A 27,822-nucleotide genomic window follows, 5' to 3' on the forward strand; every position below is an offset into this window, starting at 1 on the left:
GACTCCATCTCAAAAAAAAAAAAAAAAAAGATTAGCTGATTACCAATCTTAATTCCACCTGCAGGTTAATTCGCTTTTGCCAGGGAAGGTAGCATTCATAAATTCTAGAGATTAGGATGTGAATGTCTTTGTAGGGGGAGGGGTCATTATTCTTTCTACTGTATCTGGAGAAGTTATAAACTACTAGCAGAATAGCTATGACTGACCTGAAGCCACCTAAGGGATGGATTGTAGATCCATCCTTAAGGTATGGCCTTAAGAGTTAAGTGCAGTAAGGTTGAAACATAAGAGTTCAGTGCTCCGCTCCAAATATATGTATGGTAAAGGAATTTTTCTCTCACCTAACATTTCTCACTCACACTCCACTCCCACTCATACCACATTCTAAGCTCCTTTGGAAACCCCCATAAAATAATTCTCAATTACTGAGTTAATTTTGGTAAGCGTGAAAATTGTAGCATAGTTAAGTGTTTGAAACTCAAAATGTAATGCTTGTTTAATGAAGGAAACAATCCAGGTGTTTGAAAGTCCCCAGAATTTCTTTTTCTTTTCTTTCCAAGGCAGATCTAATTGGGCTGTTCAGTTTTTCCAAGAGGAGGCTGGGGTGTTTCCTGGCAGTCCCAGCACATCTGTTAGATTATCTTAGTCCAGCTCAGGTTCAGCAGCATTTATCGGTGCCCTGCATGGTTGTTCTTCATCTCACACAGTTTAGAAAACATTATTCTACTACACAGTGGGTAAATGTGTTTGGTTGTGATAGATAGGTCACCAATTTCTTATTCGCAAATCTTTGACATCTTGGTTTAATGGAAAGAAAATTCCCTGGGTAGGAGGGTATCAGGAGGCTATGTTGTAGTCTCCGTTCAGCAAGTTCTTAGCTTTGAAGCATTTAAAGTTATGTAGACCCCTTTACTGCTTTGTTGTTGTTTTTTTTTTTTTTTGAGACAGAGTCTAACTCTGTCGCCAGGCGCCAAGCTGCAGTCCAGTGGTGCTATCTCGGCTCACTGCAACCTCCGCCTCCTGGGTTCAAGCAATTCTCCTGCCTCAGCCTCCTGAGTAGCTGGGACTACAGGCATGCGCCACCATGCCCAGCTAATTTTTGTATTTTAGTAGAGATGGGGTTTCACCATGTTGGCCAGGATGATCTTGATCTCTTGACCTCGTGATCCACCCACCTCAGCTTCCCAAAGTGCTGGGATTACAGGTGTGGGCCACCATACCCGGCCACTGCTTCTTAATTGATACCACTGACTTCACTTGCTGCCTGGTTCAGGTCATTACACACAGTATGGGCCAAGTTATCTTCCTAAAGTTGGGCTCTATAATCAGACTTAATGAGGTTATTTATTTATTCCTCTCCTTGAGAATCTTCTAAACCTCCATTCACACTGCCTGCAAGGTTAAATACACTATGGTGTATTTAATCTCTGTACTATGACATATCTGTCTACTATGGCTTCACAGGTCTGCCACCATTGAAGACCCTGCCTGGTACAGACGTTAAAAGCTTAGGCTCCATTCAGGCTGCCAGCTTCTGCTATCTTTCTTACTGAGTGACTTTGGACAACTTACTTAGCCTATCTGAGTTGGCTGTCTTATCTCAAAGTGGAGATGATGCTCTAACTGGAGTTATTGGGAAGTTTACATGAAATAATTCATTTAAGGTACTGTCAGTACATTGACTGGTACAGAGTACGCTTGATTCAGTGCAGTTTAGCTTTTATGTGGCCCCAGTCATTTCTTCTTCAGCCTTCTTTTTTTTTGAGACGGAGCTTCACTCTTGTTACCCAGGCTGGAGTGCAATGGCGAGATCTCGGCTCACCACAACCTCTGCCTCCTGGGTTCAGGCAATTCTCCTGCCTCAGCCTCCTGAGTAGCTGGGATTACAGGCACGCACCACCATGCCAAGCTAATTTTTTTTTGTATTTCTAGTAGAGACGGGGTTTCACCACGTTGACGGGGTCTCAATCTCTTGACCTTGTGATCCGCCCGCCTTGGCCTCCCTCTTCTTCAGCCTTCTGCCTTCCTGAGAATAGTTACACAGAGATGCTTCCACAATTGAACAGTTCTTTGAAGTCCCACTATTTTCTTCAATAATAAACTTTATCAAACCATGTAGATTCATCTCTTGTAACAGATGTATTGTTCTGGCGGGGGACGTTGGTAATGGGGGAAGCTATGCATGTGTCGGGGCAGGAGGGGTATGGGATGTCTTACTGTACTCTCAGTTTTGCGTAAACCTAAAAGTGCTCTAAAAAAATAAAAGTTTTTTGTTAGTGAATGAATATGAAATGCTGTTTATAAACGTAAGGAGGTATATGCCGTAACTAGAGGTTGAGCTGTGCCATTCAAATAGATAATAAAATCCAAGTTTTTCATGGCAAAAAACCCAAAACCAACCAAACAAACAAAAAAAACCCAGAAAACAACCATGCACACACCATTCTATTTAATCCCAATTTAAGGGCAGTGGTAATCGCTAATGTTTCGTTAACTTGTGGTGCCAGAGTAACGTGACACATCAGAATAGTTTTTTCTTCAGGAGAATATGTTTCAGGAGAGCAGAGACCTTCTCTCTCATTCTGTTGTATTCCCAGTGCCTAGCACAGTGCTTGACCCAGAGTGGGCACTCGGTAAATATTTGCCAAATGTGTGGATCAGTTAATAGTACGTGTAGTGCATATTTGAACTTCAGTTACACCTGGCTTGTCTTTGAATTGTAATATATGTGTGACTGTTCACAAAGAAAGGCACATGTGAGAATAGTATGAGCTCAAGCATGTTAGTTAAATGTGCCTGTCCAGAATAACTCAGTAAAAATAATTTTAAGACTAATAAGGAACTGAAAATAGCATATTAGTTTTAGTTTTAGTATGTATTAGAAGTTTTCAGTGCTTTTCTAACATTTATGATAAGGAATATGAGCAGTTGTGTGTTGATAGGCATTCAGCTTGTGAAAAAACTTGCTTCACCTCTTTTGAAGTTACTGGACCTATTTAATTGAAGAGTATCCTGAGTACAAGATGATTAAATGCCAATTGTGTATTCAGGATTTTTTTAAAAAAAATTATTTACACATTTTATAAAAGTAATATTTGGTTACTTTAGAAAGAAAATTTAAATAGCCCTGAATGTTATGTAAAATGTAAAAGTCCTTTTTTCTTACTTTATCAAGGCAAGAGAGTGTGTTTTTTATGCATAGCTACAGTTTTATATTACACACATATAAGTATAAGGTAAGTGTTGGTATATATATTTAAAAACATAAATTGGTTTGTAGTATGAATACCATTTTAAACTATATTACAGTTTAAGAGTGTAAATTCTGCAATCTGGTTTAAATCCTGGTTCCTCTACCATTTACTAGCTATGTTTCTTTGGAAAATTACTTAATATCTGTGTATCTCCTTTTCCTTTTTTATAAAAGGAAACCCTATGTCATGGGATTTTTATGAGATTAAATGAATTCATTACTTAAAACACTTAACACAGGTGCCTGATACTTAATAAGCACTTGGTATGTTTTAGTTGCTACTGATAAAAATTGCTATTTTTACCTAAGTATGACTATTTTTCCTTATCATTACATAATACTTGCTTGGTATTCCATGGTATGGATGTAGCATAATTTATTTAAGCAGGAAGCCCTTCGTTATTGAACTTTTAGGCTGTTTCTATTTGTTTTTATATCCTAACAGAGTTGCAGTGAACATTTGCATTTTTCCAAACTTAGGAGAGTGTATTTGTAGGATATATGTTGGATAAAAGTGTACACACAATGTGTTACAGCCTGTTTGTACTGAACTCCTGCTTCCAGTGTGTGACGATGTCTGTTTCCTCACCCCCTTATCAACACATGGGTCATAGTAGGTGGATTTTCTTGATATTCCACAACCAAAGCAAAATACAGAAACTGGAAACTGGAGTTATCTTTCATTCCTGATTTCAGTTTTTGATTTTTATGATAACTTCATGATCACAATTTTTGACTTATAGTAAGTGCTATCAATTTGACCTCATAAAATGCACTTAAAATAACAATGTTACATTTACACTATATATAGGGGTTATATGTAAGATTTCATTTGTAAAATGGTTTCTGCTTAAAATATTCGTTTTGAAGATAAGTTTTGCTGTCTCGTAAACAAATCATTACTTCTTTACCTTTACCCTTTACCCTGGAATTAGCTTCCCTGCCTGCAAATACTGTTGTAAAAATCACCTCCTCTCTTAGGCCTTTGTGATCTCACCAAACAGATTAAACTCTTTTTGAATGTTCTGCGGTTTTGTGTTTTACTGCCTTATGGTATACCACAGCTTTCATTTTGCAAAGTCATTTACAAACCTATTTTATTCTGTTTTCTAGCTGTAGTTCCTGGTGATTAGGGGCCATTTTCAGTTCACCCTCTTCATCCTTTGCATAATCCTTTACATTTAATGTAGGGATTGAATATACATTTGCTGATTTAAGTTGGAATGAAATTTAAACAGTATGATGGTTGAATAGTTACAAATGAAAAATAACACCTCAGTTGGCCTATTATTAGACTTAAAAAATATATATGATGAAACTTCAAGTTGTACCCATTGATTTAGTTCTTATAGTCGTTCAAAGTGTAGGCTTATTTATATGTGGACCTCAGAAATAAGTAATGTTCAGTAAGAGCCCATATAAATTATCATTACAAAGAACTTTCCCCTGCAGCCAGGAATTTAACCAAGGGCAATGCATCATGAAGTTCTTATCTTGTTGTTACACACGGGTTACTTCAGGTTACTTCAGGTTTAACTTCAGGTTAAAGGGAACGGAAGTTAAATGGCATTAAGTGTAATGCCATTGTTTTGTATGGAGGTTGTAGTTTCCATACTCATAACCTTGCTCACTTACCTACTTTTCTTTTACTTTGCTTCTTGAGCTTTAATATGGGTTTATGCATCTTTCCCTTCAACTAGTTCTGTTTTGGTTTTGTTTTTAAGAGTAGTGACCAAATCTTACTCTTTTTTTTTTTCAGACAGGGTCTTGCTCTGCTGCTGAGCCTGGGGTGTAGTGGTGCAAATCGTGGCTCACTGCAGCCTCTGCCTCCTGGCTTAGGTGATTCTCCTACTGCAGTCTTAAGAGAAGCTGAGGTCATAGGTGTGCATCACACCATGCCTGGCTGATTTTTATATTTTTTTTGTAGAGATGGGGTTTTGCCATATTGCCCAGGCTGGTGTCGCACTTCTGGGCTCAAGCGATTTGCCTGCTTTAGTCTTCCAAAATGCTAGTATTACAGGGGTGAGCCACCGCACCTGGCCTTCCCATTTATAACCAATATAGCATGTATATTTATGTATAGAGGACCTGGTATATGTTTACGAAAGATATTTTTAAAATCAGGTACCATTTTCCCTCTGTTTTTAAGACCTTAATCCTCCTTATGTCACTTAGACAATATAAATTTGTAGAATCTGTTAAGCTGATTGGGAGCTGTGCTATGGCATATGACTCATCTCGTAGCCACAAGGTGGCAATAGTTGAACAAAGAATTGATTTTTTGGCTTTGTGAATTTTACTCCTCCTTAGCAGTAGAGGGTGGCATACCACTTTTTAGAATGTTGAAAAAATGGTTTTCAGAGCAGTTTGGGGCTGCACAGTAAAAATTTTACTCAAAATTTAAATTTATTTAAAATACTGATGTTACTTGATTGTATTTATGGTTTTACCTTATTTTAGCAATATATTGGACTTCATGGAAATATTTTAAAGTGTAATTTTTTACTTTTTTATGAATATTTTATTTGTATTTTTCTATTTCAAAATACTGGAATATTCTAGAAGATAGAATATTTAAAGCCAGATGTTTAATCCTTTCAGAATACTGGAAAAATAAAAATTTGTAGACTTAAAGGGCTTATTTCAATATAATGGGGAAATTCATTATTTTTAGTGTAAGTTTTAAAGTCCACTAAATTCATACACTGTAATAGCAAAATTATATAGTTTTACTTAACCCTTTGCTTTCTTATCAGTTTTACTGATGACTTTAAATATTATACCAGTGTTTTAAAAACTATTTAATATGCAAAGGAATGATGGAAAATGTTTCTGGTTTTAACCCGTGATACCAACTTGTTTTTACATTATAAAATTCTAGGAGAATTACCTCTGAGTTAATAATAAAAATCTTTTGAAATGTTTTATGTCTCACATTTTCAAAGCATGTTTAGCGGAAATGACCAGTTAATATAAAAACAATGAAATAGTGAAGAAGTAGATAGAATTCTCTGGGGAAAGTAGGTTTTTGTCAACACCTGTAACATGCTTATAAGCAGTACTATACATTTCCTAAAGAAAAGATGTGTATGTTCTGTATGTATTTTGTTCTTGGGTGGCCATGGGATCTGATCTTACCCAGTCGGACTCACGACTTTCCAAGTCAGTCTTAGTTTTCATTATTTGGAGATCTTTTCTTAACTCTTATTTTTACTCAGAAATTTCACTTTCATCTTTTAATGTGTTTGTTTAAGTTTGCTTCTAAGGCTGCTCTGAAATTTTTCTCTCTCGATCACAGTTTTTATAACCTGATTATGGCCCTTATATTTTTTACCTACTGGCATTAAATAACAGAGGAAATAAGAGCAATTAAGCACATTCAAGTGGAGCCTGATTTGTTGAGATTTGGGAATAAAACTAAATAGTCTTGTTTCAGTTTGGGTTTTGCCTACCTTTTTAAAGCTTTGGGGATTCTGTTGTTGACAACTGCCAGGAAACAAGTGGTGGACTCAGTCTAGGAGTTGGCAGCTGAACAAGTTGCCTGATCTTTGGCCAGCTACCCAGATTGAGATGGTTGGATTCTCTCAAGGGGGATAAATGTACACTGAGAACTGGGTGTCACTGGGACACAGAGTATCTATCCCAAAGAAATGAAATGTTCATAGCAGCTTTATTTGTAATAGTCCAAAACTGAAAACAGCCCAGATGTCCTTCAACTGTTGAGTGGTTAAACAAGCTGTGGTACATCCTTACCATGGACTACTACTTAGCAATAAAAAGTAATGAGTGATTGGTATCCAAAATAATTTGAATGACTCAAGGGAATTATGCAGAGTGAAAAAAAAAAGCCAGTCTCAAAAAGTTACATATGATATGATTTAATGTATATGACGTGTTTGAAATGACAGAATTACAGAGATGGAAAACAGATCAGTGCTTACTAAGAGTAAGGAAGGAGGGAGGTAGAAGGGATATGTGGAGTTATAAAAGGACAACACGAGGAGTCCTTGTGGTGATGGACTTGTTCTGCATTTTGACTGTGATGGCCAGTATGGAACCTTTACATGTAATAAAATTGCATTGAACTAAATATACTCATACAAATGATTACAAACTGGTGAAATCTGAATTTTGGTGGATTGTGTCAATGTCAGTTTCCTAGTTATGATATCATAGTATAGTCTTCTAAAATGCTACCACTGGGAGCACTGGGTAAGGGTGCAGGGGCTCTCTGTGTATTCTTGGTTACAACTGCATGTGAATCTACAGTGATTTTTGAATAGAAAGTTATTTTTTTTTTAAAGGGAGAATTTCACTGGTCTGTTGGGGCCAGCACTGGTAAGACCACTGAATTCCATAAACATGAGCCAATTTCCTCACATTATTTCCTGTAAGGTAATTTGTTGTTTTTGTTGTTGTTGTTAGAAGCAATGCAGTATAGAATACCAGAAAATCCAAGAATAGAAATAAACTTCCATATGGCTACCTGCATACCTTAGCCTTTAGTCAGACAGCATCTGTCTTACTAGAAACCTTAAAAGCATCTGTTGGTCCTGGTCTATGCATCTGTCAGCATCTGGCTCACAGCTCTACTCAGAAAATGAGAGAGAGAGAGAGAGAGAGAGACTGACTAATTATCCAGTCTCCTTTTGTAACCATTTTTCTCTGTCTAGCATAATGATTCTTCTGCTCCTATGATATACCTCTTTTACAGAGATTTCTAAACTTTTTTGATCATGTCCCTTCATTAATACATTTTTGAGTACATGTTCCAGTATTTACTTAAAAAATATATTTGTGGCCGGGCACGGTGGGTCATGCCTGTAATCCCAGCACTTTGGGAGGCTGAGGTGGGCAGATCATGAGATCAAGAGATTGAGACCATCCTGGCCAACATGGTGAAACCCCGTCTCTACTAAAAATACAGAAATTAGCTGGCCATGGTGGCTTGCACCTCTAATCCCAGCTGCTCAGGAGGCTGAGGCAGGAGAATTGCTTGAACCCAGGAGGCGGAGGTTGCAGTGAACCGCAATTGTGTCACTGCACTCCAGCCTGGCAACAGAGCGAGACTCTGTCTCAAAAAAAGAAGAAAAACTGTGTGTGTGTCTGTGTGTGTGTGCGTGTGTATTTGTGCTGTAGTTTTCATTATTATATACATTTTAAAGCATTCACACAAAAACATTTTAAAGGTGAAGTGAAAAAAAAACTAGAAATTCTAGTATTTTCTGTTTTCTTCTTTTATCCTGTGGGTTTTGGGAGAGATCACTATTCTTTCTTACAACCAGACCTTTTTCCTTCAGGCCTCCTCTGTAGATGTGTATTCATTGGCCACAAATTTCCTATGTCTTTTTATAAACAATCTCCCTTGAAGCTTGTCTACAAGTATTTCTTGCTTGCTTTCTTGGTTTCCCTTGATAACACTGCTTCCCTTCTGGTCTTCCCTAGTATAGATTGCAGTGGGTTTCAAGACTAGGAGAAGAAAATGACTCATCTTGATTCTTGATTCTCAGTACCATTTCAGACTACTGTTCTATCAGAAAATACTTTTAAAAAGCTCCTTGGTAGAAATCTTTTCAGTTCTTTCAACTTTTTATCAGCATCGGGCTCACAGCTTTTCTCTTTTTTTCATACTTACCATCTTCATTGATCAGCATTTACATTTGTAAACCAAAAAATAAAATTCTAAAGTCCCCCAACCATTTGAATGGACCCCTCCTGTTAGCCAAGGGCATTCCAAAATTAACCTGAAAAACTAGTTCAGGCCATGATGGGAAGAGGGAGCCAGACATGCTTCATTTTATCCCTTTCAGAATTAGTGATAGGAACAGACTAGTAAAAACATTTAGTTTGTTTTCTCTTGAAGTGTGCTACCTGGAGGATATATCTGCATGATAAAACCATGGTCTCCACAATGCCTTATGGTCATCCAGACATTCCTTCCTTTTGATAATAACCCTTTCAACCAATTGCCCATCAGAAAATCTACCTGTGACCTGGAATCCACCCTTGCAACCTGCTTCTACTTGTCCTGCCTTTCTGGACCAAACCAGTGTAACCAGTGTACATCTTACATGTATTGATTGATGTCTCATGTCTGCCTAAAATGTATAAAACCAAGTTGTGCCCTTACTTCCTTGGGCAAGTGTCTCAGTACCTCCTGAGGCCGTGTCATGGGTGTATCCTTAACCTTGGCAAAATAAACTTTCCAAATTGATTTAGACCTATCTCATACTTTTGGTTTACACATTGATGACTACCAATACTTTGGCCACATCGTTTTTTGTATATTAACCTTACAGTGTGTAACCTTGCTGTAATTACTTATTCCAGCAGGTTTTTTCTGGTTGATTCTTTCTGATTTTATACATAGATAATCATGCCATCTGTGATAAAAGACAGTTTTATTTTTTCCTTCCCAATCTGTATATTTTTATTTCTTCTTTTTTTCTTATTGTATTAGTTAGGACTTCCAGTACAGTGTTGAAAAGCAGTGATGAGACAACCAGGCATGGTGGCTCATGCCTGTAATTCCAGCACATTGGGAGGCCTAGGTGGGTGGACCATGAGTTTAGGAGTTCAAGAACAGCCTGGCCAGGGAAGACTCAAGATGGCGCTGTGAGAACAACCCAGGATTGAAGCTCTCGGTGGATGCGCAGAGAGGGTGAGTCAGGGCCGCATTTCCAGACGGATCTTTGTTGCCCACAGAACGGGTTAATTCCCAGGTATAAAAGAGACGCGGGACGCCAGGCAGAGGTTTTGGCTGGTGTAGCTGGCAGCCGGTGCGGCGGTGGCCCGCGCTCTAGCGCAGTGGCGCTCCACAGTGCTCCGTACAAAGCGCACTTGTCCAGGTGCCCTGTTGAACCGGCAACCTGAGACTTGAGAGGGCTGAACTTGAGATTGAACGGGACTTGGACAGTGAGCCAGCCCAGGAGATTCCAGGGACACAGCGTTTGGGGTAGCATAGTGTGACAAAAAAACGGCGATTCCAAACGCTCCCGGTGGAGAGGTTCCCTGAAAGCGCAGCTCCATGGGGGAGGGGCTTCCGCCATTACCGAGGCAATCCACCCCTACTGAGGTACACGCCCATTGCTGACGCAGCCTGCCATTGCCGAGGCAACCCGGTACAACAGAGAGACTGCGCTGCAGGGTGTAGCCCGTGGCAGCAGGGCGGAGACTGCAGCAGAAGGGCAGAGCCTGCAGCAACAGGGCGAACCTCACACCAGCAGGGCGGAGACTCGGCAGGCAAATAGTGACTAGACTGCCTCCTAGATGGGCAGGACAGCACAATGGACATTCAAAAATAAAGCCCCAACCCTCCCAGACAGAGCATCTGAGAAAAAACGTTTTTTTTTTAATGAGTTCTGTTGCAGCAGAATTAAACATAGCAGCCTAACAGCCCTGAATGAACAACAAAGCTCACAACTCAGCAATTAAGCTCCTATAAAGTACAGACTGTCTCCTCAAGCAGCTCCCTAACCCCTCTATATCCAAAAGACTGACATTTGACAGGCATCATCCTGGGACAAAGATAGCAGAAAAAGAAACTGGTAGCATCCCTCACTGTTCCGCAGCTGCTATAGGTGCACCCCAGACAAGCAGGGCCTGGAGCGGACCTCAGCAGTTGTACAGTGAAGGGGCTAGACTGGTAGAGGAAAACCAAGTAACAGAAATGCTGAATCATCAACAATCTGGATGTCCATTCAGAGGCCCAATAGAAAAGTCAGCAACTACACAGACGACAGGTGGATAAATCCACAAAGATGGGAAGAAACCAGCGCAAAAAGGAGGAAAACACCCGAAATCAGAACACCTCGCCTCCTAGAAAGGACCAAAACTCCTCACCAGCAAGGGAACAAAGCTGGATGGAGAATGACTGTGATGAAATGACAGAATGAGACTTCAGAAGGTGGATAATGAGAAACTTTTGTGAGCTAAAAGAACATGTTTTAAATCAATGCAAAGAAACTAAGAACCTTGAAAAAAGATATGAAAAAAGATTTGAGGAAATGATAACAAGAATGGATAACTTAGAAAGGAATATGAATGAATTAAAGGAGGTGAAAAACACAATACGAGAACTTCGTGAAGCATGCACAAGTTTCAATAGCCGAATTGACCAAGCAGAAGAAAGAATATCAGAAGTCGAAGATCAACTCAATGAAATAAAACAAGAAACCAAGATCAGAGAAAAAAAGCGCAAAAAGGAATGAACAAAGTCTCCAAGATATGTGGGACTATGTGAAGAGGCCTAACCTACATTTGATAGGTGTACCAGAATGTGATGAAGAGAATGAATCCAAGCTGGAAAATACTCTTCAGGACATTATCCAGGAAAATTTCCCCCACCTAGCAAGACAGGCCAACACTCAAATACAGGAAATACAGAGAACACCACAAAAATATTCTGCAAGAAGAGCAACCCCAAGGCACATAATGGTCAGATTCAACAAGGTTGAAATAAAGGAGAAAATACTAAGGGCAGCCAGAGAGAAAGGTCGGGTCACCCACAAAGGGAAGCCCATCAGACTCACAGCAGATCTCTCGGCAGAAACACTACAAGCCAGAAGAGAGTGGGGGCCAATATTCAACATCCTTAAAGAAAAGAACTTTCAACCCAGAATTTCATATCCAGCCAAACTGAGCTTCATAAGTGAAGGAAAAATAAAATCCTTTGCGAACAAGCAAGTACTCAGAGATTTTGTTACCACCAGGCCTGCTTTACAGGAGCTCCTGAAAGAGGCACTACACATAGAAAGGAACAACCAGTACCAGCCATTCCAAAATCACACTAAATGCTAAAGAGCATCAACATAATGAAAAATCTACAACAACTAACGGGCAAAACAGCCACTTAGCATCAAAATGGCAGTATCAAATTCACACATAACAATATTAACCCTAAATGTAAATGGACTAAATGCACGAATCAAAACACACAGACTGGCAAATTGGATAAAAATCCAAAACCCATCAGTGTGCTGTATCCAGGAAATCCATCTCACATGCAAGGATATGCAAAGGCTCAAAATAAAGGGATGGAGGAAGATTTACCAAGCAAATGGAGAGCAAAAAAAAAAGCAGGAGTTGCAATTCTCATCTCTGATAAAATAGACTTTAAAGCAACAAAGATCAAAAGAGACAAAGAAGGCCATTCCATAATGGTAAAAGGATCGATACAACAAGAAGAGCTAATGATCCTAAACATATATGGACCCAATACAGGAGCACCCAGATACATAAGGCAAGTTCTTAATGACTTACAAAAAGACTTAGACTCCCACACAATAATAGTGGGAGACTGTAACACTCCACTGTCAATATTAGACAGATCAACCAGACAGAAAATCAACAAGGATATCCAGGGCTTGAACTCAGACCTAGAGCAAGCAAACCTGATAGACATTTACAGAACTCTCCACCCCAAATCCACAGAATATACATTCTTCTCAGCACCACATCACACCTACTCTAAAATTGACCACATAATTGGAAGTAAAGCACTGCTCAGCAAATGCAAAACAACTGAAATCATAACAAACAGCCTCTCAGACCATAGTGCAATCAAGTTAGAACTCAGAATTCAGAAACCAACCCAGAACCATACAGCTTCATGGAAACTGAACAACTGGCTCTTGAATGTTGACTGGATAAACAATGAAATGAAGGCAGAAATAAAGAAGTTCTTCGAAACCAATGAGAACGAAGACACAACATGCCAGAATCTCTGGGACACATTTAAAGCAGTCTCTAGAGGAAAGTATATAGCAATAAGTGTCCATATGAGGAGAATGGAGAGATCCAAAATTGACACCCTATCATCAAAATTGAAAGAGCTAGAGGAGCAAGATCAAAAAAGCTCAAAACCCAGCAGAAGACAAGAAATAACTAAGATCAGAGCTGAACTGAAGGAGATTGAGACACGAAAAACCCTTCAAAAAATCAATAAATCCAAGAGCTGGTTTTTTGAAAAGATCAACAAAATAGACAGACCACTAGCCAGATTGATTAAAAAGAAAAGAGAGAACAACCAAATAGATGTAATAAGAAATGATAAAGGGGAAATCACCACAGACTCCACAGAAATTCAAACCATCATCAGAGAATATTACAGACAACTCTATGCACATAAACTAGTAAACTTGGAAGAAATGGATAAATTCCTGGACTCCTGTGTCCTCCCAAGCCTAAACCAGGAGGAAGCTGAAACTATGAATAGACCAATAACAAGGTCAGAAGTCAAGGCAGCAATTAAGAGCCAACCACACAAAAAAAGCCCAGGTCCAGATGGGTTCACAGCCGAATTCTGCCAGACACACAAAGAGGAGCTGGTACCATTCCTTCTGAAACTATTCCAAATAATCCAAAAAGAAGGAATCCTTCCCAAATCATTTTATGAGACCAATATCATCCTGATACCAAAACCCGGCAGAGACCCAACAAGAAAGAAAACTTCAGGCCAATATCCATGATGAACATAGATGCAAAAATCTTCAATAAAATATTGGCAAGCCGATTGCAACAGCAAACCAAAAAACTTATTCATCACGATCAAGTAGGATTCATCCTGGGGATGCAAGGCTGGTTCAACATACGCAAGTCTATAAACGTAATTCACCACATAAACAGAACCAAAAACAAAAACCACATGATTATCTCAATTGATGCAGAGAAGGCATTTGACAAAATTCAACAGCCCTTTATGCTAAAAACCCTCAATAAACTCGGTATCGATGGAACGTATCTCAAAGTAATAAAAGCGATTTATGACAAACCAACAGCCAATATCATACTGAATGGGCAGAAACTGGAAGCATTCCCTTTGAAATTCGGCACTAGACAAGGATGCCCTCTGTCACCACTCCTATTCAATATAGTACTGGAAGTTCTAGCCACAGCAATCAGGCAAGAAAAAGAAATAAAGGGTATTCAAATAGGAAAGGTGGAATCCAAATTGTCTCTATTTGCAGATGACATGATAGTATACCTAGAAGACCCCATCGCCTCAGCCCAAAAACTCCTGAAACTGATAAGCAACTTCAGCAAAGTTTCAGGATACAAAATCAATGTGCAAAAATCACAAGGATACCTCTACACCAATAACAGACTTAAAGAAAGCCAAATCAAGAACGAACTGCCATTCACAATTGCTACAAAAAGAATAAAATACCTAGGAATACAACTCACAAGGAACATAAGGGACTTCTTGAAGGAAAACTACAAACCACTGCTCAATGAAATCAGAGAGGACACAAACAGATGGAGAAACATTCCATGTTCATGGTTAGGAAGAATTAATATCGTGAAAATGGCTATACTGCCCAAAGTAATTTACAGAATCAACGCCATCCCCATCAAGCTACCATTGACTTTCTTCACAGAACTGGAAAAAACCACCATGAACTTCATATGGAACCAAAAAAGAGCCCGCATAGCCAAGTTGATTCTAAGCAAAAATAACACAGCGGGGGGCATCACACTACCGGATTTCAAACTATACTACAAGGCTGCAGTAATCAAAACAGCATGGTACTGGTACCAAAACAGAGATATACACCAATGGAAAAAAACAGAGGCATCGGAGGCAACACAACATATCTACAACCATACAGTCTTTGATAAACCTGACAAAAACAAGCAATGGGGAAAGGATTCCCTGTTTAACAAATGGTGTTGGGAAAACTGGCTAGGCATGTGCAGAAAGCAGAAACTGGACCCCTTCCTGACACCTTACACTAAAATTAACTCCAGATGGATTAAAGACTTAAATATAAGACCTGGCACCATAAAAATCCTAGAAGAAAATCTAGGCAACACCATTCAGGACATAGGAGTAGGCAAGGACTTCATGAACAAAACACCAAAAGCATTGGCAACGAAAGCCAAAATAGACAAATGGGACCTAATGAAACTCCACAGCTTCTGCACGGCAAAAGAAACAGTCACTAGAGTGAATCAGCAACCAACAGAATGGGAAAAAATTTTTGCAGTTAACCCATCTGACAAAGGGCTGATATCCAGAATTTACAAAGAAATCAAACAGATTTACAGGAAAAAAACAAACAAGCCCATTCAAAATTGGACAAAGGATATGAACAGAAACTTTACAAAAGAAGACATATATGAGGCCAACAATCATATGAAAAAATGCTCATTGTCACTGGTCATCAGAGAGATGCAAATCAAAACCACATTGAGATACCATCTCACACCAGTTAGAATGGCGATCATTAAAAAATCTGGAGACAACAGATGCTGGAGAGGATGTGGAGAAAAAGGAACACTTTTACACTGTTGGTGGGAGTGTAAATTAGTTCAACCATTGTGGAAGACAGTGTGGCGATTCCTCAAGGCCTTAGAAATAGAAATTCCATTTGACCCAGCAATCCCATTACTGGGTATATATCCAAAGGACTATAAATTGTTCTACTATAAGGACATATGCACACGAATGTTTATTGCAGCACTGTTTACAATAGGAAAGACCTGGAATCAACCCAAATGCCCATCGATGATAGACTGGATTGGGAAAATGTGGCACATATACACCATGGAATATTATGCAGCAATCAGAAACGATGAGTTTGTGTCGTTTGTAGGGACATGGATGAATCTGGAGAACATCATTCTCAGCAAACTGACACAAGAACAGAAAATGAAACACCGCATATTCTCACTCATAGGTGGGTGATGAAAAATGAGAACACATGGACAGAGAGGGGAGTACTAAACACTGGGGTCTATTGGGGGGAAAAGGGAAGGGCCAGTGGGAGGGGGAGTTGGGGAGGGATAGCCTGGGGAGAAATGCCAAATGTGGGTGAAGGGGAGAAAGGCAGCAAAACACACTGCCATGTGTGTACCTATGCAACTGTCTTGCATGTTCTGCACATGTACCCCAAAACCTAAAATGCAATAAAAAACAAAACAAAACAAAAAAGAACAGCCTGGCCAACATGGTGAAACCCCATCTCTACTAAAAGTACAAAAATTAGCTGAGCGTGGTGGTGCGTGCCTGTAATCCCAGATACTTAGGAGGCTGAGGCAGATAATTGCTTGAACCTGGGAGGCGGAGGTTGCAGTGAGCCGAGATTGCACCATTGCACTGCAGCCTGGACGACAGAGCGAGACTCCATCTCAAAAAAAAAAAAAAAAAAAGAAAAGAAAAAAAGAAAGAAAAGCAGTTCTGAAAGGGGACATCCTTGCCTAGTTCCTGTGCTTAGTAGGAAGTTTCAACTTTCTCACCATTACATATGTAGGTTTTTTGTAGATATTCTTTATGAAGTTGAAGACATTTTCCTCTAGTTTTCTGAGCATTATTATTATGAATGGGTATTAGATTTTGTCAAATGCTTTTCCATTTGACAAAATGAAATATGACCATGTGATTGTTCTTTTTTTAGCCAATCGATGTGATGGAATACATTTTTTTTCTATTTTTAATTTTTTTGGGTACTGTATATACTTATGGGGTACATGAGATACTTTGATACAGGCACATAACATGTAATAATCACATCATAGTAAATAGAGTATCCATTCCCTCAAGCATTTATCCCTTGTGTTATAATCAATCAAATTATACTCTTTTAGTTATTTTTAAATGTACAATTAAATAATTATTGATTACAGTCACCGGTTGTACTCTCAAACACTAGGTCTTATTCTTTCTAACTCCTTTTTGTACCCATTAACCATTCCCACCCCCGTATATACTATAAGTACAGTACAGCACATATAAGGGAGTGGGAATGGGAAATAGGTACAAACCCCCAATACCCTTTCCAGCCTCTTGGTAACCATTCTTCTACTTTCTATCTCCATGAGTTCAATTGTTTTAATTTTTAGCTCCCACAAATAACATGTGACGTTTATCTTTCTGTGTCTGGCTTATTTCACGTAACATTAATGACCTCTGGTTCCATCCATGTTGTTGCAAATGACAGGATCTCGTGCTTTTTTATGACTGACTAGTAGTACTCCATTGTGATATATACCACATTTTCTTTATCCATTCATCTGTTGTTGGACACTTAGGTTGCTTTCAAATTTTGGCTATTGTGAACAGTGCTACAGGAAACATGGGAAATGTCTCTTCAGTATACTGATTTCCTTCCTTTGGGGTATAAGACAAGCAGTAGGATTGCTGGATCATATGGTGGCTCTATTTTTAGGGGTGTATGTTTGTGTGTGCGCGCGCGTGCGCACGTGTGTGTGTGTGTGTGTGTGTGTTTTGTGGAACCTTCAAAATGTTCTTCATAGTGGTTGTACTAATTTACATTCCCACTAACGTTGTATGATGGTTCCCTAGTCTCTACATCCTCGCCAGCATTTATTACTTCTGGTCTTTTGGATAAAATTCATTCATAACTGGGGTAAGATGATATCTCATTGTAGGTTTGATTTGCGTTTCTCTGATGATCAGTGATGTTGAGCATGTTTTCATATGCCTGTTTGTCACTTGTATGTCTTCTTTTGAGAAATGTCTATTCAGATTATTTGCCTATTTTAAAATTGGATTATTAGATTTTTTTTTCCTATAGAGTTGTTTGAGCTCCTTATATTATATCCTGGTTATTAATCCTTTGTCTACATTTTGATTTTTGAATGTTGAACCTGGCATTAATCTCACTCAGTTGTGGTATATAATTTTTATATGTTGTTGGATTTGATTTGCTAATATGCTGTTGAGGATTTTTGCATCTACATGCATGAGAAATACTAGTTTGTAGTTTTCTTGTAATGTCTTTTTGTGGTTTGATATTAGGATATTGCTGTCCTCATAGGATAAGTTAGGAAATAGTATTTCCACTCCTATTTTCTGAAAGAGATTGTAGAGAATTGGTTTGATTTTTTCTTTAAATGTTTGGTAGAATTCACCAGTGAACCCATATGGAACTGGCTTTCTATTTTGGAAGCATATTATTTACTGATTCAATTTCTTTGATAGACATAAGCCCATTCAGATTATCTGTCTCTTCTTACTTGAATATTGGCAGATTTTGTCTTTCAAGGAATTAATCCATTTAATCTAGATTATCAAATCTGTGGGTATAGGTTTGTTCATAGTATTTCTTTAATGTCCATGGGATATGTAGTGACGTCCTCTCTTTCATTTCCGTTATTAGTAATTTGTGTTCTCTCTTTTTGTTTTTCCTTAGCCTGGCTGGAAGCTAACCACTTTTATTGATCTTTTCAAAGAACCACATTTGCTTTCATTGATTTTCTCTATTGATTTCCTCTTTTCAGTTTCATTGCTTTCTGTGCTAATTTTTATTTTACATACGTTGTGTTTTCATTTTCATTTAATTCAAAGTATTTTTAAATTTCTCTTAAGATTTCTTTGACTCGTGTTATTTAGAAGTGTATTTGTTTAAGTATTTTGGGATTTTTGAGCTATCTTTCTATTCCTAATTTCTGATTAAATTCTATTGTGGTTTGAAAGTAGACATTGCATGATTTCTATTTCTTTAAATTAGTTGAGGTGTGATTTATGGTCCAGACTGTGGTCTGTTTTGGTGACATGAGAAGAATATATATTCTGTTGTTGCAGAATGAAATTCTACAGATGTCCATCATATCCAGGTGATTTATGATGATGTTGAATTCAACTATATCCTAACTGATTTTCTCCCGCTAGATTGTCTTTTTCTGATATAGAGGGCCATTGCAGCCTCCAACTGTAATGGTTCATCTATTTTTCCTTGCAGTTTTGTCAGTTTTTGTCTCATGGTTTTGGACTATTCTCAGGCATGTATACATTAAGGATTGTTACAACTTCCTCAGATAATTAATCCCTTTATTATTAACAAATTGTTTAACATGAACAAACTGTTACTTTTTAGATCAATAATAATTAAAAAGATAAAAGTTTTAATTTTACCTTCACATATTCCTTCTCTGTGTTCTGCCTTTCTTTATGTAATGTAGATCTGAGTTTTTGACTAATAATTTTCTTCTTTCTAAAGAATTTCTTTAAACATTTCTTGCAAGGCAGGTCTGCTAGCAACAAATTCCCTTAATTTTTGTCTGAGAAAGTCTTGACCTTCAATTTGGATTAAATTTTCAGGGTACGGAATTCTAGGTTGGTATTTTTTTTCCCTCTTTCACTTTAGATATGTCACTCGATTGTTTTCTTGCTTGCATGATTTATGAGGAGAAGCTGGGTATAATTTTTATCTTTGCTCCTCTGTAGATAAGCTGTTTTCCCCCCAGGCTTTTTAAAGAATTTTTTCTTTGTCTTTGATTTGTCTATAGTTTGAAAATGATACTGTATGCCTAGATGTAGTGTTTTTGGTGATTTTCCTGGTTGCTGTCCTCAGAGCTTCCTGGATCTGTGATTTGGTGTCTGATACTAATTTGGAGGAAAGTCTTAGTCATTATTGTTTCAAGTATTTCTTCTGTATTTGTCTTACTTCTTCTGGAATTCCCATTAGCTTATACCTTTTGTAGTTGTCCCAAAGTTCTTGAATATTCTGTTCTATTTCACCCCCAATCTTTTTTCTCTTTGCTTTTCAGTTTTGGCAGTTTTCATTGAGGTATCTTCAGGGTCACAGATTTTTTTCCTCAGCTGTGTTATCTACCTGTAAGCCCATCAAAGGCATTCTTCATTTCTGTTACAGTGCTTTTGATCTCTAGCATTTCTTTCTGATTCGTACATAGAAATTTCCATCTTTCTGCGTACATTGCATATCAGTTCTTGCATCCTTTCTGTTTTATCCATTAGACCCCCATAGCATCTTAATCATAGTTGTATTAGATGCCTGGATTGATAATTCCAGTATCCCTGCCTGATATAGAGGGCCATTGCAGTCTCCAACTGTAATGGTTCATCTATATCAGACCAGATATCTGAGTCTGGTTCTGATGCTTGCTCTGTCTCTTCAAACTATGTTTTTTTTGCCTTTTTGTATATTTTGTAATTTCTTCTTGATAGTGGGACATGATATATTGAGTAAAAGGAACAGCTGTCAACTGGCCTTTAGTAATGTAGTGATAGGCTGTGTGGGGAGGGAAAGTGTTCTGTAGTCTTACGAGTAGGTCTCGCTCAGTCTTCTAGTGAGTCTCTGCCTCTGGACTATGAACTTCACATTTGCTTCTCAGTGTTTCCCTCTCTTGGTGGGACAGAATGACTAGAGCCAGCTGGAGTTGGATATTTCCCTTCCCCCAGGATGCTTAGGCTCTGACAAAACCCCAGCAGTTTAGGTTCTGGTTAGTTTCTCTTGAGGACACACCTTGAGCACTCTCTCGTATTCAGTAATAGGAGAGAGTGCTCTGATGTTTTTCAAAATAGTTCTGTTCCTCACCTCTGTCTGAAGTACAAGGGGGTTTTTCTCTTATATTCAATGTGAGAACCAGGTTGAGCTCCTGGAGATAAAACTCAATGAAGCGTGGAAGTCCCCAATAACTGGGTCTCTCTAGAGTTGTTAACTTTCAGACTCATCCACACCAAACCTCCAGCAATTCACCAGTTATATCTTGGATTTTCCTACCTTGGCACTGGTTTCCACAGAGGTTTGTTCTTTGGGGCTTCTTCCTTTCAGTAGTTCTCTACATTTGCTTGTCTTACCAAGTTTGGGGGCAGCAGTTTTCCCTGTGACTCCCACCTGTCAGATGGATCTAAGAAAAGTTGTTGATTGTTTTGTCATGACAATCAAACGCATCTCCAGACATTGCCAAAGGTCCCCTGGGTTGTGGGGGGTGGGGGGCAAAATCATCCTGGTTGAAAAATACTAGATTAGTGAATAAAACTTGATGGTGGTGACTGAGTCTATAAGAAATTAATTTTTAAAAAAAGCTGAAATGTTTTACAGGGGGCTGTTTACCTTCAAAAACTGAGTGCTTTACAATGGCCATGTATTTATTCCTCACAACAATCCTGTAAAATAGATATGGTTATAAACCCCATTTTATAAGATGAGTAAACAGCAGCACAGAGATTCTAAGTGCATAGGCCTGTTCCCAGAGCTGGTAAGTGGTAGAACCAAGTCTTGAGCCGTGTGGCCAGACCTCACCGCCTTCCTTTGGGAGCCCTCGTATTTGAGTCATCATTAATTGTTCATATGCTTGCTTCACAGCTGTCATTTGGATTCTTTTCTTTGCTGCTTCTATAGGTTATAGAAGCAGTATAAGTTACTGCTGCATAACAAACCATCCCAAACTTAGATCTCCTCTATAAAAATATATTTATTTTTGCCAGGATAATGCATGCATTTTACCAGGTATTATGCACTTCAGGTATTTTGTGCTTTACAGAAGATTGACTGCCCTGCCTCTGTTTTTTTTTAAATTATTCTCCTTGTTTTTAGCTTGTTTTCTCACTGCAGCCTGGCATTTACCTTTATGGAATTCTTCAGGATAGAAGAGTTTTGTTTTTTTTTCCCCCACAGCTTCTTCCTCTTGCATTTCACTCCACTGCATTAATTACCATTCTTCCACATGCTTTCTATCCACTAGAAAGTGTGTTTGTATACTTTTGGTTTCCATCTGTTCTCTTCAATATCAAGGGTTTATAATCTTTTTTATTCTTTTATCATCATTTAATGGGATTTCAACAGGGAGAGAGAGAAATATAACTGCCTTGTCTTGAGCACCAATATGTTTATTTCAATAAAAGAACTTTGTTATGAGCATAACATTTATTGGTTAGTGTTAAAGAAACAGAAGTTATTATAGCACTGTTAATAGATGGGAGTCATTTTTGGAGATGCCTGTTGAGATTTTTTTTATTGCTAACCAGTATGAAGTAGTTAAAGTATATGTAGCATTTCATTATTATTATTATTTTTGAGATGGAGTCTTGCTCTTGTTGCTCAGGGTGGAGTGCAATGGCGAGATCTTGGCTCACTGCAACCTCTGCCTCCCGGGTTCAAATGATTCTCCTGCCTCAGCATCTCAGGTAGCTATGATTATAGGCATGCACTACCTCGCCTGGCTAATTTTGTATTTTTAGTAGAGACAGGGTTTCTCCATGTTGGTCAGGCTGGTCTGGAACTCCTGACCTCAGGTGATTCGCCTGCCTCAGCTTCCCAAACTGCTGGGATTACAGGTGTGAGTCACCATGCCCGGCTGTTGTTATTATTTACATTAAAAAAAAGGTAACTGGGTAGGATGGTGTCTCATTTCTAACCCGTATTACTTTATAAAATCCTTTTCATATTTTAGAGTATTTAAGAATTCCTACTACTTTAGAGTTGGAAGAAAGTTTATAGGTATCCAGTCTTTTAATTTGCAAATGAGAAAACAGATCCAGAGAATTTAAATGATTTATTCAGGATTTTTTTTTTTTAGCTATTTATTGGCTGAGTTGGTCATAGAAGTCAGGTTTTGTAAGTATTTGTTATTCTTATGTACTGTTTTCTTCCTTTTAAGTTTGTAATGATGTTTGTCTTCTGCAGCACGTTTTATTTAAGAACCACTGTTCAGCATACCATGTAGTTTTATAGCATGTGTGGTACTCACGTATAACATGAGGTGGTTAGATTAGTTGATGTCTCATATTTCTTTTAGCACTAGTTGCCCCGATTCCAAGCTGTATGTCAAATGGTCCTCATATGCATGATAGTTATATATATACTTAATGTATATGAAAAAGACAACCACATGTTTGATGAATAAGTGAATAAATGAAAGTGATACTGTTCCTTATGTCTGTAATTCCTTTACCTTCCTCCTTTCTACCTTGACAGTCCTGTTCAACTTTCAGGCTTCAAAGGAGAAAACAGTACAGCAGAATAGCAGGAGATCTGATCTCTATGACCAACTCTTAAAGGAAGCAGTTAGTACCTATGACAGCTCAGTTAGTGAGCTTTATTGTAACATTTTCCAGGGTTAGGCACTGAGTTCCATGATACATATCCAGCAGCTGCAGTGTGCTTCCAGTCTCTGTAGTCTGTGTAAGCATGAGAGGAGCTATCAATGATAGTTTAGAGACTTTATAAACAGGACTCCTGTAGTCAACATGGACTGTGGGAGTTGCTACATTTACTATTTTTAGAAGTCAATTAACAGGTAAATGAGTACATTTTGGCTTAAGCCCTAGGATTCAGAGATGGTTCTAAACTATGACTTTTGAAAGAAGGGTTTGTCTAATTGTTTGATGTAGCTTCCCAAAATCAATGATACAATGTCAAAAATCAAATGAAATAATGAGCTGCAGTTTAAAAGCAAATTCAGGTATTCATCCAAGGTTCTTATGCTGTGGTAAAATTTCACTGACTGAAAGCACACTGACTTCCTTGCAAAAAGTAAAGGCAAAAAATAATGGAAGAGAAATGTTCTACCTCCACTTGACTTTAAAGTTGCCTTTTAAAAATAACTATAACTTTATAAGGTTTATAATGTAATAAATATTTACAGACTTACTGAAAATCTCAAGAGAATCTTTTTAAACAGTTGAGAGCACTCAATAATTTTCTAAAACCAAGGGGAAAATACCACTTACTATTATACTAATCTTAGCTCAAGCATCTCTTTACAATTGAAAAAGGAGATTGTGTTGTTTTAGGAACAGGGCCTAGTGATGGCTGAATTACTGCCAGTAAATGTTTAACTGCTGGATCTACTACTACTGCATCTTCCTGTCATCTGCCTTTTTTTTTTTGACATGGAGTCTACTCTGTCGCCCAGGCTAGAGTGCAGTGCAATGATCTCGTTCACTGCAACCTCCGCCCCCTGGGTTCAAGAGATTCTTCTGCCTCAGCCTCCTGAGTCACTGGGATTACAGGCACACACCACCATGCACGGCTAATTTTTATATTTTAGTAGAGATGGGGTTTCACCATGTTGGTCAGGTTGGTCTTGAACTCCTGACCTCAAGTGATCCACCCACCTCAGCCTCCCAGATTGCTGGGATTATAGGCATGAGTCACTATGCCTGGCCCCTGTCATCTAGTTTTAATTGGTCTGTGGCTTCAATTGAAAGTCAGCCAAAGCAAAAAAAAAGAAGAAGAAAAAGAAGAAGAAGAAGAAAAAGAAAGGAACCCTGGTAGATATCAACCACAGAAGTGGAGTAATGGGAAAGCAGATCATAGGGAAAGTGGGCCGGACCTGCCGTGGTTGCAAGCAAGAGACCGCCAGGTTGATACTGTTTGCTCCTCTTGAGCACTGCTGTCCTCAGCTGCGTTGGTGGCAGTTCTAGGGATGGAGTAGTGGCTCCCATCAGAGTATCATAGTAGCTGCTCTTGTCAAGAATGTCTTACTTAGAATTACTCTTTTGCACTACCTCTAAAGGGCAAGTCAGCCGTGTCTGTGTTAAGTCTGTAGGCTGTGTTTTATCTTTGACTCTGCAAAAAAGAACTGTTTTTTCAAAGTGCTTGTTTAAGGACCTTTAATGTTATATTTTGTGGATTTATAAAACTAGTGTGATATCGTATGGCATACATTCCTGGCTACCCTTTCAGGTCTAGCTGGCCTCGAGGCCTACTGACTTGCCTTTAGTTTAGATTGACTTTTTTGTGCTGAGGATTTTTTCCCAGTGTTTTTCAGTCCACCAAATAAATTCATCATGATACCCTCCCTCTAGCACCTAAGGGACTTAGCATAAGCCAGATGTCTTGACTTTCTTTTTACTGAGGCAGAGGTCATAAACTTGAGGTTCATGGGCCAAATTCAATACCTGGATGTGTTTTGCCAGGTTTGTAAAAAGGAAAACTTCTTTCCCCCTGAATATAAGTATTTAAAAATTGGAAAATTTACACTAATATGTTGGTTTCTGGCTTTCCTTGGAAAATTAAAACATGGGGACTTGAATTGCAGCTGCAGCTGGAGCTGAGTAGTGGCTGTACCTTTTAAACATGGGCACATATTCTGATTATCAAGCCCCCACCTGGCCTGGTGTTTGAGTTTGTAATCTTTCAATTAGTGCATGCATTAAATTTAAGTCACAAATACAGTTGTGTAGTTTTAAAAGTAAATGTGCTTTACTATTGAACTTTTAGTAGTTCTCCCTTGAATAACAAATATAAAACTCATTCCAAATACAGCATGTAGGTCATAATATTAAATTGTTAATATTCTCTGTGATTTGCTTTCACAAATAGAAACGCAGCACTTCCTCTAGTTTGTGCCAAATTGCACATACCACTCCATATACAAATGAAAAATGAGTAGAAGGCACAAATCTGTGTTCATGGATTTAGAAAAAATGTGTTTGGAAAAACAAAGAATAATTAGTCATATCTCAAGTGAATTCAATATGTAAAAAGTCTCCTAGAAAGTGAACAGCACAAAATACCTATTTTTCTTTTGGAATTTTATTTTAGGAACAAAAAAGCACAAATTCAAGTTGTTTAAAAATATTATATATCAGGAACCCATGTTCAGACTGATCATTGTGATAAAAAGCTCTGAATCATCTTATCTTAATGTATATTTAAATTTGTATGAAAAGAATAGTCATTTTCACTAAACTTGACTTCAAAGGCATTTTTTAACAGATGGTCAGTGCTAGGAATAAAGTCAATTGCTGCTTGGATGCCCTCCTCACATGCTCACACTCTGACCACTAACCACCTCCCACCCCATTCTCAGAGACTTGATATACAGATACTCTTCTACTCTCCTTACTGTGCCTGGGCTCTTGAGACCTCATTCTGGACCACCTCATCTCTAATCCTCCACCAAGTATAGATGCCTCTTCAGGAAAGAAAAGATGGAAGAGAAAATTGAAGAGCATAACTGGCATTCCACATACATTTTTAAATTATTGCTACAACAACTGAGTTTAAGAAAATTTCTTTAAGGCTTTATTATACCTTGATGATGAGTTATAGATATATAAATATCTCTTTTCATATTTAGGGCTCTCCAAAAAATGTGGAATCCTTTGCATCTATGCTGAGACGTTCTCCTCTTACACAGATGGGACCTGCCAAGGATAAACCGGTCATTGGACGGATCTTTCATATCGTGGAGAATGATCTTTACATAGATTTTGGTGGAAAATTTCATTGTGTATGTAGAAGACCAGAAGTGGATGGAGAGTAAGTAGAATCATTACTAAGTGCCTTAAGAGTATTCATAAAAGTTGGATAGCTCAAAAGTATTGTTGAATGTAAGGTGATTTTTGAAAAGACAGAAAACGTATTTATTTGTTTTGATAATGCTGTTAAAAGAAAAGTCTGAAGTGGTTGAAAAATACCCATTGGTCATGTTAGACCAGACTCATGTCTTCTCAAAGCACTGAGAGCAGTTTTTGGAACTTAAAAACAACTTTGAAATAATGCATGTGGCTCAGGCCATTTTGCCTGGAACATTTTTTTTTTTTAATTGTATTTGGCTCTGGGGTGCATGTGCATGTCGTGCACCCTGCAGCATTATTGCTTAGGTACTTACCTGCCATGGTGGTTTGCTGTCTTTTTTATCCCTTCTCTGTTTCATTGTCTCTTTCCACTTCTCTGAGAAGCCTTTCCTTGCTGCTGCTTAATGCACTCTTGTCTTCCTCCACCAAATTCTTATCTTTATCATTTTCTTTTCTTATTATTTTGCATCTATTTTTAGGATTATTTTTTCTATCAAATACATAGAGTTCATTCTGTTGTAGTTTATGTAGGTCAAGATATTTATGAGTATAAATAGGTACTGGAGAAAGCACTAAGGTGGGGGAGCTAGGAGTGGAATATTAAGAGTCAAGAAGTTGAGCTAAGATTCTAAAATGGGAAAACAAGAGTAAACAAGATAGAAGTGATTTTCCCCCCATCAATTTCTAATGCACATTTTTTAGTTTTCATTATTTTTGATATTAGAATAATGAAAATAAAAATTTTCATAATGTGTATTTCAAAATACACATTAGAGTTAACAGTATATCAAATTAACTGACAGTGTTTTTTATTTTTTCATTTTTCTTTTTTTGTTTTGGTATCCGAGGAATACTTGGATAGTAAATTCTTTGGATATCCAAGAAATATCCAAACATTATTTCTTTTAATGTTTTAGTATTTGCCATTATTTTCTTTCATCTGTAATTAAATGGAAGTAATATTTTACTCACAGATAGTATTGGTTATGCTGGGAGTGCAACAGAGTATTTAAAATTTTCATTCAAATTTAAGTCTAGGCCTTGGAAAAGAGATAGGAAATTTTTTTTTTTTTTTAGAAGGAAAGAAAGAGAAAGAGGGAGAGAGAACAGGAGTCTTGCTCTATGGCCCAGGCTGGAATGCAATCTAAAAATAGGTATTAAAAACCTCTTTTATGCTGATAGTTGTGCTTAACAGCGGAGACAGGAAGGAATAAGGGAAGAAAATAACAAACAGCCAACCAATATTTCATTTAAGTCTGTGAAATGCTATGCAAATGCTAAAGAGTGATTTACTTCCAATTATGTGATCACTTTCAAAATAGGTGTAATGTGATACTGAGAAAAATGTATGTTCTGTGGACCTGGGGTGAAGAATTCTATAAATATTCACTGAGTTTACTTGTTCCAGGTCTGAGTTCTAATCATAGATGTCCCTGTTAATTTTCTATCTCGTTGATCCATCAAATATTAACAATGTGGTGTCAAAAGTCTCCCGCTATTATTGGGCGGGAGTCCAAGTCTCTTTATAAGTCATTAAGAACTTGTCTTATGCATC

General features: G+C 38.0%; 1 protein-coding gene and 1 long non-coding RNA gene across 12 annotated transcripts in view; one reads left to right on the plus strand and one right to left on the minus strand.

Moving 5' to 3' along the window:
* Positions 1 to 27,822, minus strand: part of LOC118148398 (uncharacterized) — a 60,961-nt gene that overhangs the window by 20,492 nt on the left and 12,647 nt on the right. The gene's annotated exons all lie outside the window — the stretch shown is intronic.
* Positions 1 to 27,822, plus strand: part of MRPS28 (mitochondrial ribosomal protein S28) — a 240,982-nt gene that overhangs the window by 1,954 nt on the left and 211,206 nt on the right. For 8 of the 11 annotated variants that reach the window (XR_013527928.1, XR_013527927.1, XR_008477073.2 and 5 more), the window contains exon 2: positions 26,048 to 26,229. Coding sequence is in view for 6 of the 11 variants with exons in the window: in XM_078352751.1 (XP_078208877.1) it covers positions 26,048 to 26,229 (182 nt within the window). In the remaining 5 variants the exon portion in view is untranslated. The remainder of the gene's footprint in view (positions 1 to 26,047; positions 26,230 to 27,822) is intronic. The other 3 variants (XR_013527929.1, XM_008982822.5, XM_008982823.5) reach the window with 1 other exon arrangement.

This window comes from Callithrix jacchus, chromosome 16 (genome assembly GCF_049354715.1).
Source record: "Callithrix jacchus isolate 240 chromosome 16, calJac240_pri, whole genome shotgun sequence".
NCBI classification, from domain to species: domain Eukaryota; kingdom Metazoa; phylum Chordata; class Mammalia; order Primates; family Cebidae; genus Callithrix; species Callithrix jacchus.